The 20,532-nt window shown below is 39.1% G+C and overlaps 1 protein-coding gene across 2 annotated transcripts in view; it reads left to right on the top strand.

The window, feature by feature from the left end:
* Nucleotides 1-20,532, top strand: part of KIF13B (kinesin family member 13B) — a 204,667-nt gene that overhangs the window by 105,965 nt on the left and 78,170 nt on the right. For both annotated transcript variants that reach the window (XM_045461673.1, XM_045461664.1), the window contains exons 14-21: nt 6,044-6,174; nt 9,324-9,410; nt 10,946-11,136; nt 11,647-11,857; nt 12,744-12,906; nt 15,995-16,141; nt 17,537-17,686; nt 17,969-18,097. In XM_045461673.1, the coding sequence (XP_045317629.1) occupies nt 6,044-6,174; nt 9,324-9,410; nt 10,946-11,136; nt 11,647-11,857; nt 12,744-12,906; nt 15,995-16,141; nt 17,537-17,686; nt 17,969-18,097 (1,209 nt within the window). The remainder of the gene's footprint in view (nt 1-6,043; nt 6,175-9,323; nt 9,411-10,945; nt 11,137-11,646; nt 11,858-12,743; nt 12,907-15,994; nt 16,142-17,536; nt 17,687-17,968; nt 18,098-20,532) is intronic.

The following is a 20,532-nucleotide window of genomic DNA, read 5'->3' as shown; positions in this document are numbered from 1 at the left end:
AGCAGTTTTAATTTATTTATTAAAAACAACTTTTTTAATTTTTTTTTTTTTTTTTTGAGAGAGAGAGACAGAGTGTGAGCGGGGGAGGGGCAGAGAGAGAGGGAGACACAGAATCTGAAGCAGGCTCCAGGCCCTGAGCTTCCAGCACAGAGCCTGATGTGGGGCTTGAACTCATAAACTGCGAGATCATGACCTGAGCCGAAGTCGGATGCTTAACCGACTGAGCCACCCAGGTGCCCCTTTAAAACTTTTTTTTAATGTTTGTTTATTTTTGAGAGAGACAGAGACAGAATGTGAGTGGGTTGCGGCAGAGAGAGAGGGAGACACAGAATCCTAAGCAGGCTCCAGGCTCTGAGGTGTCAGCACAGAGCCCGACACGGTCTGTGAGATCATGACACTCAACTGACTGAGCAATCCAGGCACCCCTCGGCAGCAATTTTAAAACACATGTCTTTTACAGTATAGCTCCCATTGAAAGTAAACTGCCTGTTGTCCTCTTTGCCAGTATTCACAGTCACCGACTGAAGTGATGAGAATGGCAGAGGCATCAGCCATTCAGTGTTTGTGGAGCTGTGGGTTGGGCCCCAAGGACCCCAAGATGAAGAAGACACAGTCATGGCACAGTAGGAGTTCTTGGGTTGGCAGCGGTTTGGTCTGTGTGGTGTAGTGTTTGAATTTGTAAAAGATGGGAAGATAGCATTCCTGCCCTTTTCACCTCCATTCCAGAAAAGCTGTCTTCAGAGTCTAGGTTCTGTTAGGCTAGCATGACTTCTTTATTAAAGAATTTTGATTACTTAGATATGTGAAGAGTAACAGGTACTTTTCTGCTTAGTGCTCTTGGTACTTATTTACCTTTTCCTTCAGAAATTATCTGGGAATGCTGGTAAGACTGAGGGACCTCATGGGCTTTATCCATATGCTACTTTTTATTCTTGCAGGCTGGGAAAAGCTACCCTGTGAAATATGTCACTAGTGGACAAGTCCTGTCTCTCTTCATCTTCCTTTTTCCCCTCCCTCTTTTCCCCTCTGTCTCTATCTTGCTCTTTCTTTTAGGACTTAGCTGGTCGAAGGGAGATTCTCAAAAGAGCCACATAAATAGTTGATTTATAAAGGAAGCAAGGTACAGTAAATTCATAGAATAGTTAACTAATCTTCTCCAGTGAAATTAAACTTAAACGGATGAAAAAAGGTTAAAAACCATTTCTAGCCTCTGATTATTTCTGAGATTTTTTTTTTTTTAATTTTTTTTTTTCAACGTTTATTTATTTTTGGGACAGAGAGAGACAGAGCATGAACGGGGGAGGGGCAGAGAGAGAGGGAGACACAGAATCGGAAACTGGCTCCAGGCTCTGAGCCATCAGCCCAGAGCCTGACGCGGGGCTGGAACTCACGGACCGCGAGATCGTGACCTGGCTGAAGTCGGACGCTTAACCGACTGCGCCACCCAGGCGCCCCTATTTCTGAGATTTTTACATATGGTATTTTATATTTGCTAAAGTTTTCCCTAAAACCAGTCTACTTTATTTTTTTTCATTTGTTTTTAATGTTTATTTATTTTTGAAAGAGAGAGAGAGACACACAGAGCACAAGCAAGGGAAGGGCAGACAGAGAGGGAGACACAGAATCCAGGCAGGTTCCAGGCTCTGAGCTGTCAGCACAGAGCCTGATGTGGGGCTCGAACTTACGAACTGCGAGATCATGACCTGAGCTGAAGTTGGGCGCTTAACCAACTGAACCACCCAGGTGCCCCAAAAGTAGTCTGGTTTAAGAATCATTGTATCCACATATCACAAAGAGATGAAAAGCCACCCCTGATTAATTTATCTTGTTTTGATTACCTTGTACTTTCATAGCACTTAGATACTCATTAGATAAACTGTGCCAACCTATGATAAGTTTATTTTTTTTCCTTGTCAGTGTTTTTATTGCAGTGCTTAGAGCACAATAGGAAGAACTTATCAAAAAGCTTATTGTTTAAGTTGCCTAAACATCAAACAGTAAGGCTTTGGCAGATTGAGCTGTTAGAGTGCAGTGTTTGAGATTACAATGAATCATCATCCAAATCAGAATAGATTATAACCTCAACTGAGAGATTTAAGTTGCCACTGACATTGTAAGCACCATAATTGGGACTTTGTCTCTTGTGACTCAGTGCCCAACTCATAATAGGTACTTAGTATACATTTGTGAAAAAAATGAAGTTTTCCTTCCAGAATTTGGATTAGACCTTTGCATGTTTGTGTTAATATCTTATCTCCAATAATTCAGTCTATCAACAGATACTTAGCATACACCATGTGTCATGTACTGTGCTCATTGTTGTAGAAGATGCAGGAGTTCTGTGAAGACTGCTGTCTAAATAAAGGAAAAAAGCAACATTTGTGCAATTGATAGTGAAATATGGTATCCCCTCTAAGGGGATTCAGAGGAGGAAGAAGTCAGTGTTGCCTACCGGTGAAACTTTCTCAAGTAGAAGATGACCCTCAATTAGAAGACCCCTGTATTTAGATGAAGGGAAGAGGGAGCCTTTCAAGCAAAGAGAACAAGAGCAAAGGCACAGACGTGGACCTGAATCTGTGTGCAGTCAGACTATGGTAGTGGGAGTTGGTTCTAGACTCAAACCCCAACCTGGGTTATATAGTTCAAGGCAAGTGCTTTGACAATTTTTCCTTCTTTTTTAGGTAGTCTTGGCCCTTTTTCTCTTTAGACTCTTTTCTCCCCCCTTTTGGAACTTCACTTCACTGTGGGGTTGGTGTTGTACGGTGGGGGGGGGGGGGGAGGCGGGGGGAGCCAAAGTGGGGAATGCAGATAGGCATGGAATAGATTCTTTAGGCCTGCTACTGAACATCACAAAGCATTACTTGTAGTTTCATGGAGTCAAACCCTGTTCTCCAGATTAGGAAAGTATAGGATTGGCCAGGAAGCCTCAGCTAATAGTGAAGAGTAAAGCTTTATGTGGAATGTCCTCTGTATTTTATATACTCCTTGGGGACCGAATAGGATACCATGGGGCAGCTCTGGATCCCAGCTCTTTGTTTCCTTAGAATCACCACTGCAGTACAGCTGAGAGAAGAAACCCCCAGGAAAGGTGAAATGAATATACTAGTGGGGAAGGGCCCTTTTTATGAGATTGAGGTCCCAGAAGAGATGGGAATCACTGGGACCCACAACATAATTAGAAGGGTTACCAGCAAAGAGGAGGAGAGAATCATCTTCCTTTGAGTCTGAAGACAAATGATCATTTATTTTTCCTTTATATTTTTTTAATGACTAATTGTGCCAGGCATGTGTTAAGTGCTTGGTTTACAGTGGGGAGCAGGTCAGGCTGTTCTCTGCTCTTGTGGTGTTTCCATGTTAGCTGTGGAGACATATAGTAAACCAACCCATAGTCAGTGCTAGGTAAGGAATTGAAATAGGAGAGTGGTGGGGTGGTTATATCTGATTGTCAGTTCCGAGTACACCTCCCTGAGAATGTTCCCTTAAAAGGTGAGATAGAAATGATAAGAAACTACCAATATCAAGGTTAGAGGAGGAACCAGCCAGTGTGCTCAAAGAACAGATAAAAGGCCAGTATGGCCTTATCGTGTTCCAGGAGAAGGGGGAGTAGTAGGAGCTAGGATAGGAGAGGCAGGCAGGGCCACATCACTGAGCGTTTTTTGTAAGCCTGAGTAAGAATTTGGACTTCATTAGAAGTTCAAAGGGAAGCCACTTGAGGGTTTTAAATAGGGGGGGCTGCATGATCAGTTGTGCTGGGAGTGGATGGGGGGTGAGGGATTAGGAGTGGAGAGATAGTAGGAGGCACCTGTATTCACCCGAGCAATAGAGTGTAAAGCGTGATAGTAGAGGTGGAGGGAAAATGAGCCAATTCTTGATATGTTTTGGAGGGACAGTCTGTAGGGATGTTCTGATCAACATGGATCCAGGAGTAGGCTGGTAAGGGGAAGATAGGGCTCAGTAGCACCTAACCTTTTTAGTTGACTACCTGGGTGGTGGCAGTACCACTATTAATGGAGAAGAGAATAGACTCATTGGGTGGAGGTTGGGGGAGCAAAAGTTCTGCTTTGGCCCTTTCACTTTGAAATGTCTTTAGATACTCAAATGTCATTAAGAACGACATTTAGAGGGTGGGTCAGTTGGTTAAGCCTCCGACTTGGGCTCAAGTCATGATCTTGTGGTTTGTGGGTTTGAGCCCTGTGTCGGGCTCTGTGCTGAAAGCTCAGAGCCTGGAGCCTGCTTGGGATTCTGTGTCTCCCTCTATCTCTGCCCCTCCCCTGCTTGCATTCTGTCTTTTTCTCTCATAAATAAATGAACATTAAAGACATTTAGACACCTTGAAATGTCTTTAGACATCCAAGTAGGCAATAAATAATGGTTATTGAGACTAGAATAGTGGTAGTGGAGGCAGGAAAATAATGAACTAAAGCTTATGGTTCCTGGTTAGTGATTTAATTTATATAGAAACAGTGTCACAGGCAGGCGAGGTCTGAGGACCCAGGTGGGGTTCTCCAGAACCAGCCAAGAAGGTCCTTGACTTCATTCAGGATGGAAACCAAATGTAAGCCAAGAGGAAATGAGAGCAGTTTATTGAAGATATGTAGAGAAAGCAGATACAGAGAGAGCAACTGGGAGACTCTGAAAGGAAAGTAAGTCTCATCTTTGTTTGAAGCCTGGGGTTTTTATTGAGGGTTGTGTCTTCTCAGGCATCCAGGAACATAGACAAGTGTTTAGGTGTCCTCCATAAGCCACTTGTGCCCTAGGGCCACAGTTCTTGGTGGATCAGTGGTCTTGGTCACTCCTTAGATGGTGTCTATTGTGCTGGAAGACTCCAAAGAAATCATTAACTCCTTGGCCTTTACCGGGAGGACACATTATCTGTTCTATAAGATGTGTATGTGTAGGGGGATGTGGGTCCTAGCAAGAACAGAAGCAGGAAAAGGAGCAAAACAAGCAGTTTTTCATAGGGTCCCTTTAGTTTTCCTGTCTCAACAGCATTTAAAACCCATGGGGCTGGATGAAGTCATTGTGATCAAGGGTCAGCAACTGTTTCCACTGGCCAAATCTAGCTCCCTGCCTGCTTCTATACGGCCTGGGAGCTAAGAATGGTTTTTACATTGTTTAAATAGTTGGAAAAAAAAAATAGAAAAGCTATAATATTTCAGACATGTGAAAATTATATGAAGTCCAAATTTCAGTGTTCATAAATAAAGTTTTGTTGGAAAGTAGCCACACTTGTTCATATGTGTGTTATCTGACTGGTTTCACACTATGAGGCAGAATGGTTTTATAAAACTTGCAAAGCCTTACATATTTTGTATCTGACCCCTGATCCAGGTGTATGCAAGGAGGAGGTGGCCTAGGGACACATCCAGGTCTTATCAGCATTTAATTATGTATGGGCAGTCCGATGTTGAAGTGCAGAACAGGGAACTTAACTTTTACATCCACTTTCTCAGTTGCCAGCCAGAAAGCAAGGCTGGTGATTGGGGCTTCAAGAATTGCATAATTGCGACTCTATAGTAAGAAGAACACATCCATCATATCTTCTGTGAGGATTAGAGAGACCATGGGATTCATAAAATAATTGTAATCTTTTCAAAATGCTTAGATTTGAATAGCTTTTTATCTTTGTGGTTGACTCATCTTGATTGAGACCAGATAAATGATGTGCAGCTTAAGTAACTGTGGTCTTCAGACCAATATTTTTGGTATATCATTGACATATGGCTCATGCTCTGAGAGTAGTATAAAGTATTTGGAATCAAGATTGCGATGGAAAATAATGAATATAGTATAGACATTAATATAAAACTATAGCTTTAGGTTTAAAAGGTATAACTCAACTCTGCATTATTCCTTATTAGGAAATACAATTTATAGAATGTATTTCAGAGAAAGCCAGAAATTCCCCCTACCCCATTCCATTTGCTTAAGAAAATCTTTTAGCTAAGGTAATGGATCAATATAAGAGGGCTCAGGGGAGATGATTTCAGTTTCTATACATGTAAGAATACAATGTTAATCAGTGAATTTGATTCTTTTGTAGGAACATACATTGATAGGGTCAGCAAATTCCCAAGATATCCAGCTATGTGGAATGGGAATTCTTCCTGAACATTGTATTATAGACATCACATCAGAAGGCCAGGTTATGCTGACTCCTCAGAAGAACACCAGGTAATGTACTTTAATTAGTGTTAATGTCATAATCTTTAAGAGGAAGAAAGGACACTACTTGTGGATGCTTGGCCTTTGCTTTTTAAGTTCACTTAATGAAGATATTCACTTCGTTACCAAGGCCTTTACATTTAACTTTTTAGTAGTTCTTAAGCCATGTTCCCTCTCTATACTCACCCTCGTGGCCTTATTTAAATAAGGCCCTCATCAAAAAAAAATAAAAATAAAAAAATAAGGCCCTTATTCTATCTTGATTGGAACCTTTTCTCCTGGGTCACTCACCAGATAGCCGAATGGCTTTCTACTATTTTTGATACAAAATCCCTTACATCCCTCCTGTCTGTCTCCTATTCCTCTATGTCTGCCATTCCTTTGGGCAGCTAATTCCTGTTTGACATTCAAGGTTAAGCTCTGTCATTATCTACTTTGGGGGAATTTCCTGTTTGGTCTAAGTGAAGGGCCCCTAGTACATATTCCCATACACCTTATGCTTCCTGTCAACACTTTGTATTTGTATTTTTGTGGTCTCTTAGCCTTTAACCCCAGTGGACTATGAACTCATTGAGGACAAGGACCCTTCTATTTTTGGTTCTCTGTCCTTAGTATTTAATAGAAGACTAGTATGTAAGTGCTCAGTAAGTAATGGATGAATGAAGAGGTGTACCATTATATAAATTAAATGTTTGTCAGTTTGTTTCCTTGGGCTGTGTGTTATATAATGATCCATAACTGTTAACTGATTTATATTGAATTTCCAAATGTTGGACCATTTCATCCTGTGATACTGAATAATCATTAATATCATTACTGATTTTATCCACAAAGTCTTTAAATATTGGTAAGCAATCAAGCTCATGGTGAAGGATGCAAATAAGAAAGGGGAAAAAAAAGAGAAGACACTGGGCCTGGCACTCCCAGTTAGGGCATGCCATTCTCCTATTAAAAAATCAACCTCAGGCAATGTTACTCTGAGGCTGTGATAAATAAGACAAAGCAGGCCACATCATCATTTTGTTTCAGCACAGACAAAAATCAAGGTCACTCTGCCACACACCAAATACCAAACACCTTCTCTTGGTTGAGGTGAGCGATTATTTCTTCACTTGTCACATCTTCATCGGAGTCTCCCCTCCATAGATAAGATTTTTTGAAATGCCTGATCATACAGCATCCAGCACATACAGCACCCCATGCTGTCAGAGCCCTTCCCAAGTCATCCAGCTAAAGCCCAGATCCTGCCACAGTCCTTCCCAGCACAGTCTCACTGAGATACCCTGTGCTTCCTGGGGCTGTGTCTTCTCCCTGTGCATGTTCACCACAGGAGTGCTCCTCATGGTCTTTGGGTGGAGGACACAGACACAAGTCTTCCAAACTCCAGTTCTCACTTGAAGTTTACAGTTGGCAACAAATACTGCCATTTGTTTCCTCGCTTTGTTTATTTGCAAGAAAATGCCCAAAATAACACTTTGTGTGTATATCTTTTGCTCATGACACCCTTCATTCTTTGGTATGAATGGACACAGTGCTTTTTATGTACTTCCCATTTTGTCACCTGAAATGTTTAAAAAGTTGGGTACCCAGAGTCAAGAGTAAAAAAAAAAAAAAACATAGTAATTTTTACTGCATCATCAAAGACATTCTCAAAGGAAACATTTTTTAAAAATTGTGAGTGCATGGCAGTGAGTAGTCCAGTGACTACTAGAAATGTTTGGTGCCACTGCCTTGGTTTGTGCTAAAACACCAGCAGTTTTACTCATTTGCTGGTATAAATGACACAGTGAAAAAGGGCAGGTTAGCATTATTATAAAAATAGCTTTGATCTTGGGGACCCCCCAGAGACCACACTTTGGAAACTGTTATTGTGTTCATGCTTTTATTTACTAATTATAGCTTAACTGCTGTTGCCTTTAAAAATAAACCTCTATATAAGTTTGCCTTTAATTAAACTCCTCATTGTATTTAAGGAATTTGTGTCATAAAAGCTAAAATCTGCTAATTTTAGTAGGTTCCCTCTTGTTATATGTTTTGAGCCTCGAGATTTACATAATCAGACTATAGGAGGACCAATTACTTCTAGTGTTTAAAAACCCACATGGCAAGTGAAATCTAGATACAGAGAGTAAGATTTTGTGTGTATGCATATACATAAAAAGTAATTAGCAATATAAAGCCAGGTAGTGCTTAGGATGGCAAAGAAACTAAGATACTATAGGCTGGGGTGATGAGCAGACTTTATAGAGGAAGCCGAAACCAGCTGGGCTGTGAGAGCTGAGGACTTGGGGGGAATGGAGAGGGACAGGAACTCTGTTCTAGTTTGCAGGACTGGCTGGTATAAGCCTGGCTTTGAAAGAAGAGTAAGTCAGCCATATTCAGTGGACAGAACATAAACCTTTTGTTTTTTTGGCTGGAGTTGAGAATTCACTGGAAAGGGGAAAGGAGATAAAGAAGGCTTCCTTTTATGGGGCCTTGAGTATCAAGTTAAAGAACTTGACCTTTATCCTGTATCTAAGCAAATGAGTCCTTCAGCAGGAAGGAGGCTTGATGAAACTGGTATTCCAGGAATATCAGTCTTATAGTGGTATGCATAATTTTTCTGTTTATTTCCTGCCTCTGCAAATTCTTCCCTTCATATCCTTCTGTTCATCCATCTGTTGAACTCCATTGTCAAGATAAGCAGTCAAGTGGACCTGACAAGTCTTTTATATATTGGTAGGATATGAATGTTTTTTCTGTGCTCTAGGAAGTTACAGAAGATTTTAGCATAGGTCTCATTTATTATTACTGATATCTGTAGATATTTCTAGATTCTAGTTGGTTGATTGGCTCTTATCCATGTAGATTGGACATATTCAATTTGAGTTGTAATGTATATGCTACCAGCTTTTTATTATTGGCTATAATAGTTCTATACTCCCTAATATACTATATAACAAATTTGAAACTTTGAAAAGTAGAGGATAATAATATACTTAGTACCATAAGCTTTTTAGGTAAATCAGCAAAGAAGTAAATACAAATAATGAAATTTACTGGGAATCAATTTGGGGAATTGATTATTTTATTTTTCCTGGTAACTACATCTCTATGGTATAGTAAAGGAGAAAACGTTGATAATCATTGTTTGCATGTTTGACCTCTTCTCCCCACAGAACATTTGTAAATGGCTCTTCTGTATCTAGTCCTATACAGCTACACCATGGGGACAGGATATTATGGGGAAACAACCACTTCTTCAGGTATGACATTATTCATGGCTCTTAGAGATTGTTGAAAATTGTACTCTGAAATAGAAGAATATATATTAGGTAAACTTAGCTCCATAAAAATTAGACATTATTTTGTGTACATATATATTTATTGACTGTATATGGTTTGTTCACTATATGGTTTGAGCCTAGAGGCATATGAACCCTATACTCAGGGACAATAAGGAGTTTACTTACTTATTTTTCCCTTTTCATTTCCCAGTGGAAGATGATTGTTTTGCCATCTGGTATAAGAATTCATTAATCTTTTTTCTGTCATGCTTATTTTTTTATGTTTATTTTTTATTGGAAGAGTAGTACTTTTAGTTTCCTTCTTCATGAAATAAAATTTGTATTTCATTTAGGAATGTTTTCTGCTGCAAGTAATAGCAAACTGAACTATTAAAATGACTTAAACAGTTTGTTCACTGACAGAATAAGAAATCCAAAGGTGGATGGTTGGTAGCATTGGCTAAGCCTTTCAAAACTGTCATGGTAGAAGTCTTGTCACTGTTTCACTGTCTTGGCATTTCCCTGTGGTCTGTGGTCTAAAGATGGCTACACCACTCCAGGCATCAAAGCAGCATCTGGGCACATATGAAGAAACTGAGAGAGATGGGTGGTGATACTAGCCCTGTCTTCTTGATCAGAAAAAGCAGAAATCTTCCAGAGTCCCCAGCAACCTTCTACTTTTGTCTCATTTGCTAGAATTTGCCTGTCACCTGTAAGAGAGGCTGAGAAAGTGTGTGTCCCGGGACTGCACACATTATTTCCCATAGAAAACTGGTGTTGTATTGCTAAGGAAGGGCGGACTAGAGATTGTACAGAATTAGAATCCTGCTGTGTTCCTCTTCCTGTCACTGGTCACCCTGCTTGGGATATCAGCTGACTTTTCTTATAGCTAATGGAGATCCTTTGCTTGTAGGCCAGTCGATATTTTGATTACTGAGGAAAGGGTAGAGGGGTACAAAGTATGTGGAAAATATTTTTCATTTTTTTCCTTCTCAAACTAAATCAAGTGGAAATTGCTTGGCTTGGTTTTCAAAACCTTCATAGTTTGGGATAATTGATCTTTCCAGCATTATCTCCCACAATTCCTGCTATAGACATTTTGTGTGCCCCTGTGTTGTTTTATTCATAATTTCTCCAGACTATGAGAGTTTCCATTTCTACATCTCTTCTCATGCTCTTCCCACTGCCCTAATGCCCTGCTTTCTCCTTATTGTTTAAGGCTTGCCTCAGATGACTTCCTACTCTGTCATCCTTTCTGTTGTTATCACAGTGTTCCTCAGCTTTTCTTCAGCACCTCACTTGTTAGTCATGTGGCCAAGTCATGCTGTCTGTTGTAACTATTCACACGTATGTGTATGTATTTCTACTAGTAGAGGATAAACTTCCTGGGTATAGTAATTGCCTTACACTTACATGGTGCCCCCTTGGCATCTAACAAATACCAGTATTTAATGAATGGAATGAATACGTGCCTATCTTTATTTTAAAAATAATACTCTTTTTTTTCTCCCAAGACTGAATTTGCCTAAAAAGAAGAAGAAAGCAGATAGAGAGGATGAGGAACAAGACAGTTCCATGAAGAATGATACCAGTTCTGAGCAACTGGATGTAGACGGAGACTCCTCCAGTGAGGTGTCCAGTGAAATCAACTTCAATTATGAGTATGCACAGATGGAGGTTACCATGAAGGCTCTGGGTAATAATGGTGAGCAGATCTGTTGTGCATTTTAGAATCTTTTAAAGTTGGTGGAGAGTTAAACATGTTTGTGACTGAGACCTTTTAAATGTTAACCAAAAAAGGAAATCTTTATGTTATTCCCTGCACTCTATTCTTTTGTGTCTTTGGTTTTAATTTATTATATAAACTTTTCATTCTTTCAGCCTTGATTACAAATCACTGCCAACTTTATTCTTAGTGGTAGAATTTCTCAGATTTGACACTTGACTGCCACTCTTAGGTTATGTGTAGAACATACAATAAGACCTGCTTTTTCTGGATGGAAAACAGTTCGGCATATATCTAACAAGAATAGATGATATGATGAGTAATTGTGAGTAAGGAAAACTGAGTTTATTCCAAACTGTCTTCAAGAGTCTTCTTTTACTAATTAGGGTGACAAACAGCATAGCAATATATAGAACAGCATTTGAAATATATTGTGTTGTACAATCACCTTTCGTTCATTATTTACCTTTTTAAAAAACCCTTGTTTAGATCCAATGCAGTCCATATTGAACAGCCTAGAACAACAGCATGAAGAAGAGAAACGATCTGCATTAGAGCGCCAGAGGCTTATGTATGAACATGAGTTGGAGCAGCTACGAAGAAGGCTGTCTCCTGAGAAGCAAAACTGCCGTAGCGGGGACAGGTTTTCTTTCCACTCACCCAGTGCTCAACAGCGACTGAGACAGTGGGCTGAAGAGAGGTAGGTGCATAGGGCCTTTATTACACATGCACAGCCAGTGCTTGTTACTATAACCTGCCCAGGTCAGATGCAGGGTGAAGAGATCTAGAAATTACTTGAAAAAAAGTTAGATTAAAAAGAGAGTGTTACAGCTTAAGAATCATTTGGCATTATCTTATTTTTTTCATTTTTGAAAAAAACAGGAATTACCAATTTATATTGATTTCTTTAAAGTTGCCCTTGTTAGGTACTGCCACATTTTAGTTTGTATGGCTTTTGGATTGAATAAACAAATATTTGTACTTAGAAGTTATACTTTATCATTGTATTATACTTTAGGTTCTGAAGCTTGGGTAGATGCTTTTTAAAAAAAAAGAAAAAAAAAGAAAGGTGGTTATCTGGACTGATTAGTTCAGGTAGGTAAAGCATGGTGCTAATGAGATGCAGATTGCAAGTTTGATCTCTATATCGGCTAATTAGCATTGCACTAAAATGTCTCATCCACGGTTACAGATTGTACTTAACTAACCTCTTGCCATTCCAAGTTTGGTCTGCAGACAGGCAGCATCTCTCTCAGGTGGTGATTGATAGAAGTGTAGCATATCAGGTCCCAGCCCAGCACTCATGAGTCAAATCTTCAGTTTATCAAGACCCCCAGGTGACTTGTATACACAGTCAAGTGAGCGCTGTCCTAATCAACGGCCAGCTTGTTACACGAGCGTGTGCCTGTACGTATAACGTAGCCCGGATACAAGCGCGTGCATGGGTCGGTGTCAGTAATGTATTCCCTGTGTGCAAAGGGCAGTTGTAAAGCTTGGTTCGCAGATTGGCATTTGTGTATTATGTAGTACATAATATTCTGATGTGCTGCTTGACGGTTATCCCCCCCCCCTTTTTTTTTTTAAAGAGAAGCAACACTGAATAACAGCCTGATGAGGCTGAGAGAACAAATTGTTAAAGCCAATCTGTTGGTGAGAGAAGCTAGTTACATTGCAGAGGAACTGGATAAAAGAACAGAGTATAAAGTAACCCTGCAGATTCCAGCCTCCAGCCTGGATGCCAACAGGAAGGTGAGGTTGCCATTCATGGAAGAGGCAAAGATGTCATTGGGGACATTGTCTATTTCACCAGTGTTATTAAACACCAGTGGATTTGCCCTTCTCCCCACCTGTACTTTCTGCAGTCTGTATCCTTTTGTACTTGCTCTCCAGTAGAGTTTATTTGCTTTTAATTCTCTGCCTCTGTGCATATATGTCCTTTTCCACAAGAATATCCTCTCCACCTCCACCCACCACACTCTACCAATTTATTTCCCTCAACTCCCTTTCTTCCAGTTTGTTTAAATGATTTCTGAAAAGTCTTTCCTGATGAATCTTCTGAAAGTGGTGTTTCCCTTCATTTTGTTACCACTGTACAACCCTCCTCCCTTAACGTACCTGTTTATTTTACGTAAACCATGTTATTTCCACTTGCTAACAGATTGCTCTGCAAAACTGTTTATTAGTTGTCTCATGTGTGTATTCATGGTCACAAATTTTTGTGGTATAATGTAATAAGCTTAATAAAATATAGAGGGAAGTTCCCATCAGAGTTTTCTATCCTTGCCATTCAGGTGTTTTCTTTGTTATTTAGGTTCTTTTCTAGCTCTCAATCATGTTCATATGTAATTTTTATGATAGAATGTTATATTCAGAAAAATATTTTGAGGGTCTGTGTGCTTTGTTTCCCCTACAGTATTTGACACAGCAGAGGTTTAATGAATCCTTCTTGGGTGTTCTAATTTGATAGCAAGGACCACATCTATCTTTTTCTTGTGGCATCACAACATCAAGGTCAATGATTCCACAGAATAGATATTTGGCAAATGTGATACTTAATGTTTTTAGTAATATAGGTATTGTGGATGTGATACATTCATTGCTTTATGGAGACTTGCATTTTTTTAAAAATTTTATTTATTTGAGAGAGAGCATGCACATGCACATACAGGGGAGGGGCAGAGAGAGAGAGAGAGAGGGAGAGAGAATACCAAACAGGCTGCATGCTGTCAGCACAGAGCCCGACATGGGGCTCTAACTCACAAACCGTGAGATCATGACCTGAGCTGAAATCAAGAGTTGGACACTTAACCGACTGAGCCACCCAGGTGCCCTGAGACTTGTCTTTTGGTATATATTCTGTGAACTTAGAACTTTATTTTGCTTGTTGGCATCTGTAGGGCAAACCATGGGTACAGTGGGACTCAGACAAAAAGCAGTAGAGGAAAGCTAATCTTGGGCAGAAGGTATAGGGCTTATATTCTTCTAGAAGACTGAGCAGAGCAAGGTCTTTTTCCATTCTGTAGTGTTTGAGTTGGAAAAACAGAAACATAAACATTTTTCCCCCATTAAGCATGACTTTCTGTAGCTTTTTCTGTGTATCCTGGCTCGGGCCTTGTTGGAAAGATCAACCCTGTCTCCAGGCAACCAGGTCAACACCTAGAAGTGACGCAGGTCATTTTGGGCATCCCTCTCTCCCAGACACCTGGGAGTATGTTCATGGGGTATGTGATGGCCGGTAGAGATGATGCACATTGCTGGTGTTGAAGCAGCCATCGTTAACAGACGGCTACTAATCTACACTGCTATCATAGATTTACTAGATTAGTATTTTCAGATTTCACCTGGAGAGATGAGCTTGACAAGAAAGTATTTCTTAAGTAGAGAGTCTCCTTAACTCAGGCTGGGCCTTAACTCTTTTATCCAACAATATCTTTTGGTTTTGGTACTTGAAAACTCTTCATTTCACTTAATGTCATGTCCATGCTGTGCGCACCGTTATTTGTTCTGGTCTTACTCCTGACCTTGTACTCGCCTCTTTCTGGTGATTTTGGTGAGAGGCAGAAATTTCTTTTCTTTTTTTTTTTTTCTTTTTTCTTTTTTCCAATGCTTATTGTAATTGCAGGAGGGCCAAGTCTTGATGCTTCAGCATATTGCTGGTTGCCATTTCCTCCTGGTTCTAGCATTCTCTGCCTGTAGTACCACTCTCTGCAGATCACTGATGAGCTTTTTGTATTTATTCCCTGGTTGGCTGAGTATTAGGTAGGGGAGTCTTTATAGTATGAGAGAATGGTAATTTTTTAGCTTCAGAATTCTAAAATCTTTGTTTCATCATGTAAATTCTGTTTCTTTGAAAATGATTATACGTGGGATGTTAAAGTAACATGGGTGTATTCACAGTCCCCTAAAGTTCCGAGTAGACATATCCAAACAGTTGGTAAATTATCTGGTGACTCTAAATTGATGAGTAACTGATAGATACGTCTCTCTGGGGGAGATTCACAGGGGTATTTTTATTTTCTACTTTGTGGTTTTAAAAACTTTGTCTATATTAAAAACACATTGCTTTTTTAAGCTGGAAAAACTTCATTAAATTCTAGGTTTTTTTCTGGTGAGATTCATATAACATAAAATTAACCATTTTAAAGCAAACAGTTCAGTGGCCTCTAGTGCATTCACTGTGTTGTGTGACCAGCATCTCTATCTAGTTCTATACTGTTCTTTTAAATTTTAAATTTTACATTCAAGCTATGTGTATTTTTACGTTGGTGTCATTTGTTGCCTCCAAATGGGTAAATGGGATTCTTTTCATGGTTTGCTCTTTTAAACATTTTGTGTTTTGTACCACATTAACATACTACCCATTCAAAAAGATATTTAAATTCAAACTTGAAAGTAAAAGATCATTTCTTGGCTCTCCATCCCAGCAAACTTTCCCTTTGCATTCAATGCTTATGACTCTTTTTCTACCCACTGGGACTCTGATCATACGATGGTCTGAATAAAACATTTTTAATATCCCATTAAACATGATTTAGTCTATTAGGTTTTAGATTTAAATTTATATCCCATTTACTATATGAATAATATACTATGTAAATTTACTTTGTAAATTACATCTAATTTATATACTTAAATTTAAATTTTGATCGCCATTGAATATAATGGCATCATATTAAGCTTGTAAGGTTTCTGGGAAGTTTTGCAGTGAACTGAATAGAGGATGATAGCAGCTTTAGTTTGGGTTGATGACATTTGACTGGTGGGTAGAGAATGGTCAGGGTTGACTTCCGTGATGGATATCTTTGTGTTTCACATGGTCACTGTTACTGTTTTACAGCGAGGCTCTCTTCTTAGTGAGCCTGCAATCCAGGTGAGAAGAAAAGGAAAAGGAAAACAGATTTGGTCTTTAGAAAAACTGGACAACAGATTGCTGGATATGAGAGACCTTTATCAGGAGTGGAAGGAGTGTGAAGAAGATACTCCAGTAAGTTATCTGAGAAAAAGGACTTAACCAGTAGTCATAGAAAGAATCAAGCAGGAAGGAGCCTAACCATTTTAGGGAAGAATTGTTCATTTTTCTAAAATAGTAATCTTGTTTCTAGAATAATACTTATTTTAACCTTCTAAATTGTTTTGCTAATCAAGAATCTTCTTTCCTCTCCTCATTGTATGTTCTCTGGATTACTTGTAGAATCTTCTACATTCCATTCTGACATCTGTAGTTGTCATGTGTGTCTGGTCCTGTGCAGAACTGTGAATTTACTTAGGACAGAGACCAGGCCTTATTATCTCTCTTCCCACTTCTCCACACATTTAACCTTGCAAATAGTATCCTGTAGTATCACTTTTTTGAGTACAACATCAGTGGTACCTTAATATTTATACCATTAAGAGCAGATTTTGAAGGTGTTTTGATCCTAAAGTGGGTGATGTAGAGCTGTACTCTGGAACTTTCTCCTCAAGTTGCAGGTTTTCCCATTTAGGTCGGCCATGTACTTGTGCATATTTAAAACAGAAATACATGTTATGTATATTTATACAACTTTCAACACTGTTGGTCTTGTTTCCTCAGAGTTGTTTACTTCCTTAGCATCTTGTTTTTAAAAATAAATGTTTATTTTTCCAGATTGTCATAAAAAATGACTTTATAGTTAGATGACATTTTTTCTTAAATTTTTTTTCTTTTCTTCTGTATTTCTCTTGTATGTCAGCCTAGAAATAAAACAACATTAACAAATTACAAAAAAGCAAACCACTCTTGCATATGGGGTCAGCTCTCGTTAAGCAGCACCATTATCTTATGGTTTGGCAGGAACAAGTGGAATAGATATGAATGACAACTGAAGAGCACTTTTGTACACTCGACTTCTTTTTCTAGCCAATATGTGTTCTCTATTTTCATGGCAAGATTTCCACATAAAGGAGAAGAAATAAAGTAATGATATACTGAGATGGCTCTGTCATGGGTGAAGGATGCTGATCCCCATTCTGATGGGGATGAGGAAGAGGGAGTGGGTGTGACCCAGTGTTGTACTTAAGCTGAGTTTGATCACTTTCTTACTGGCCATGAAAAGGTGGTAGTAGGTTGAATTAATTTGTTTTCAATTTTTTTTGAATGTTTGTTTAGTTTTGAGAGAGAGAGAGAGAGAGAGCGAGCATGAGTGGAGGAGGAACAGAGAGAGAGGGAGGCACAGAATCTGAAGCAGGCTCCAGGCTCCAAGCTGTCAGCACAGAGCCCGACGCAGGGCTCGAACTCACGAGCTATGAGATCATGACCTGAGCCAAAGTTGGACGCTCAACTGACTGAGCCACCCAGCCTCCCTGAATTAATTTGTTTTAAGTGATTTCTGAAGTTGCGATGTTCCAAATCTCTTTAAAGGTCATACGGTCCTACTTCAAGCGTGCTGATCCATTCTATGACGAACAGGAAAATCACAGTCTCATTGGGGTGGCGAATGTCTTCCTCGAGTCCCTCTTCTATGATGTGAAGTTACAGTATGCTGTTCCAATTGTCAACCAGAAAGGAGAGGTTAGTTTTCTCTTTTTGCCTTATACCCTGCAGAGAAAAGTTTAGGAAACATTACAGTGGTGGTAGTACATTGTTGTGACTCTTTTTCATCAATAATAAGTGTTATTTATGTGTATTATTATTACCTGTGTTTCCATCTGCTTGGTGGTGATTATTCCAAGTACTTTGAGGAAAAGTAACTATCAGAACCTACACTTCTAAATTCTCATTTACCATTAACCCAACCACCTGACTCTAAAATGGGAGAAATAACAAAATCCCATTTTTCTTCTCTTGTTATAGGTGGCAGGTCGGCTGCATGTAGAGGTGATGCGAATCAGTGGTGACATTGGGGAAAGGATTGCTGGAGGTGATGACACCACAGATCTCTCCTGTGATAAGGAAACCCAGGAGAATAGACTTGTGTGCATGGTAAGTCCCAGTTTCACTTAGAAGTAATGGAAGTGTGGTGGATTTTGAGGATTGTGGGTAGTTAGACAATAAATACTGTGTTCTCTTTCGAATTTTGAAATACCTGTCTCTAAAGAAATCTTTAGTATTGGTATTCTGGAGACCATATTTCGTCATATATACTGATTTACCAGTTAGGTACTTCTACTATCTTCCTCTTTGAAGTTTCAGATAAGTCACCTCTTTTTCCGGAACATTCTGCTCCAAAGTTGTATGGATTTATGTTTATGTGAACTTCTCTGTAGAGAAACAAAGTTTTTTTCACATGAATTTCTTCCTCCTATTGGACCTCTTGACTTCTGCTGATGCTAGAGATTTACTCCAGTCTTGGTTCTGCTCCTAAGCTCCTATTATGTAGAAGTCATTCTTCACGTGTTTTTCCATGTGTTTTTTGTTCCCCTTACCCATGTGCCTTTGTGTATGCTATTCCAGCATGTGCTCATCCCAAACCCTGCTCTTTCTGGTCTTTCCATGCATACAATTCAAGAGTATTTTTGAGTGATATCTGTTAGACATTGTGCTGAGAACATAAAGATGAATAAGACAGGATTTCTGCTGTCAAGGAGCAACCTGTGTAGTTTCTGTTTATGTGGAGGGGGACACACAAGAATCCAATATCATGTGACCCAAGTGCTCTGAGAGAGGTTGAAAGAGTTGCTCTGGGACATAGAGGAGAGGTAATTAATTCAGAGAGTAAAGTCTGAGGAAAATTTCTGGAAGTGAGACTCAGAGTGAACTTGAAGGTGGGGGAGCACGTGATATAAACCTCTTTCTCCATAGGGTACTGTCGTATTTTCATGGGTAATAGCTAGGTAGATCTTAAGTAGGTCATTACATTCCTGAACTCCTACCCAATTGGTGTAGTTAGTGCCACCTCTGTCACTCATTAGGACAATGAAAAAACCCTTACACATTTCCAAACAGTGTGTTGATCCAGTGTGCCATTGGTTGAGAATCTCTGTAGGGCCCAGTTAAAAGGGTTTTTGAGGAAGAGAAATCCACGAGGATCATAGGACCAGTGTATGAGTGAGAAGAAGGCCATTAAAAGGTGAAATGAAGGAAGCGTAAACTTAACGTGTAGTTCATAATCCATCCTCAGTCCAGTTCCATGTCTCAGTAAATATTGGAGTTAATACTGAAATACTAAATTGGAATACTAAACACTGAAATACTAAATACTAAAATTGGAGTTAATACTGAAAAGAGTAAGTGAGGCATTTGCTGCGAACTATGGGGAAGCTACTACAGCTGTTAAAGATGTGCTCCTTTCTATGGGTCTTTGTATGTATTAAGAAGGCCTCGGATGTTTTAAGTCAGGTGCTTCAGAATGTGGGGGAAAATTCTTAATTCACTAAAAGGTTAATCCTTACTGTATTATTCTTGATCCTAGAACATTTTCTCTGAGGTTGTATGATTATCAAAGGTGGAGACATAGACTTGATGACTCCATAATGGCTCCTTTTAAAAGTGACGGACTAGTAAATGCAACTATGTAAAAGTTTACCATTAGTAAGGTACCATACACAGATACAGTTTCATTTGAGAAAGTCAGAACTGAAAAAAAAAGTATTATATAGTGGGTAACATAAGCTTTAAAAAAAAAAGAATTTAAAATATTTTCAGATTTTTTTTAATGGAAGATATCAAACATATAAAAAAGTAGTGAGAAAAATGTTATTGATCCCTATTTACCCTCCCTCCACATTATCAACTCATGGTCAATCATGTCTGACTCATACACCCAAGCTGCTCTGTGCTGTCTGTTTCCCCTGGATTATTTTGAAGCTATTCCAGACATCATATTTCATCTGTAATAGTTTAGTATATATCTCCAAAAGAAGAGTACTTAAAAAAATAACTATTATACCATAATCTAAAATTAATACTTTCTTAATATCATGATTTACCCAGTTTCCTTGATTGGCTTGTGTGATGTGTCACTTAAATCTTAATCTTTAGATTTAGATCTGAATCTAAAGTGTCACTGGCCTTGTGCTGGCTTGCTTCCTCTCTTGTTATCTCTCTCTCTCTTACCCTATAGTTTCTTTATTGTAGAAACTGACTTACTGGTCTTGTATTATCTCATAATCTAGATTTTGCTGATTGGTATTATTGAATGTGTTAAACTGGTAGTTAGATATGAAGGTGATAATATGGGGAAGGGGAGTAGCAAGGGCATTTTATAGGTGTTGGTGTGTTCTTCCATCCGCAGTCATATTATGTCTGGTTTTCTTCTGGAGATGTTAGCAATTACTGATGATTATTACCTAGATATTTCATTAGGAGTTAGAAAAGAATGATACTATAATTCTGTCACCATTTGTTAGCTAGAATTCTTCTCTAGATTCTTGGGAGGGAAGCAAACCATAAGAGATGCTTAAATACAGGGAACAAAC

Source organism: Leopardus geoffroyi, chromosome B1 (assembly GCF_018350155.1).
Source record: "Leopardus geoffroyi isolate Oge1 chromosome B1, O.geoffroyi_Oge1_pat1.0, whole genome shotgun sequence".
Taxonomy (NCBI): Eukaryota; Metazoa; Chordata; class Mammalia; order Carnivora; family Felidae; genus Leopardus; species Leopardus geoffroyi.
Note: the sequence above shows the minus strand (reverse complement) of the source record. Positions and strands in the feature narration are given on the sequence as shown.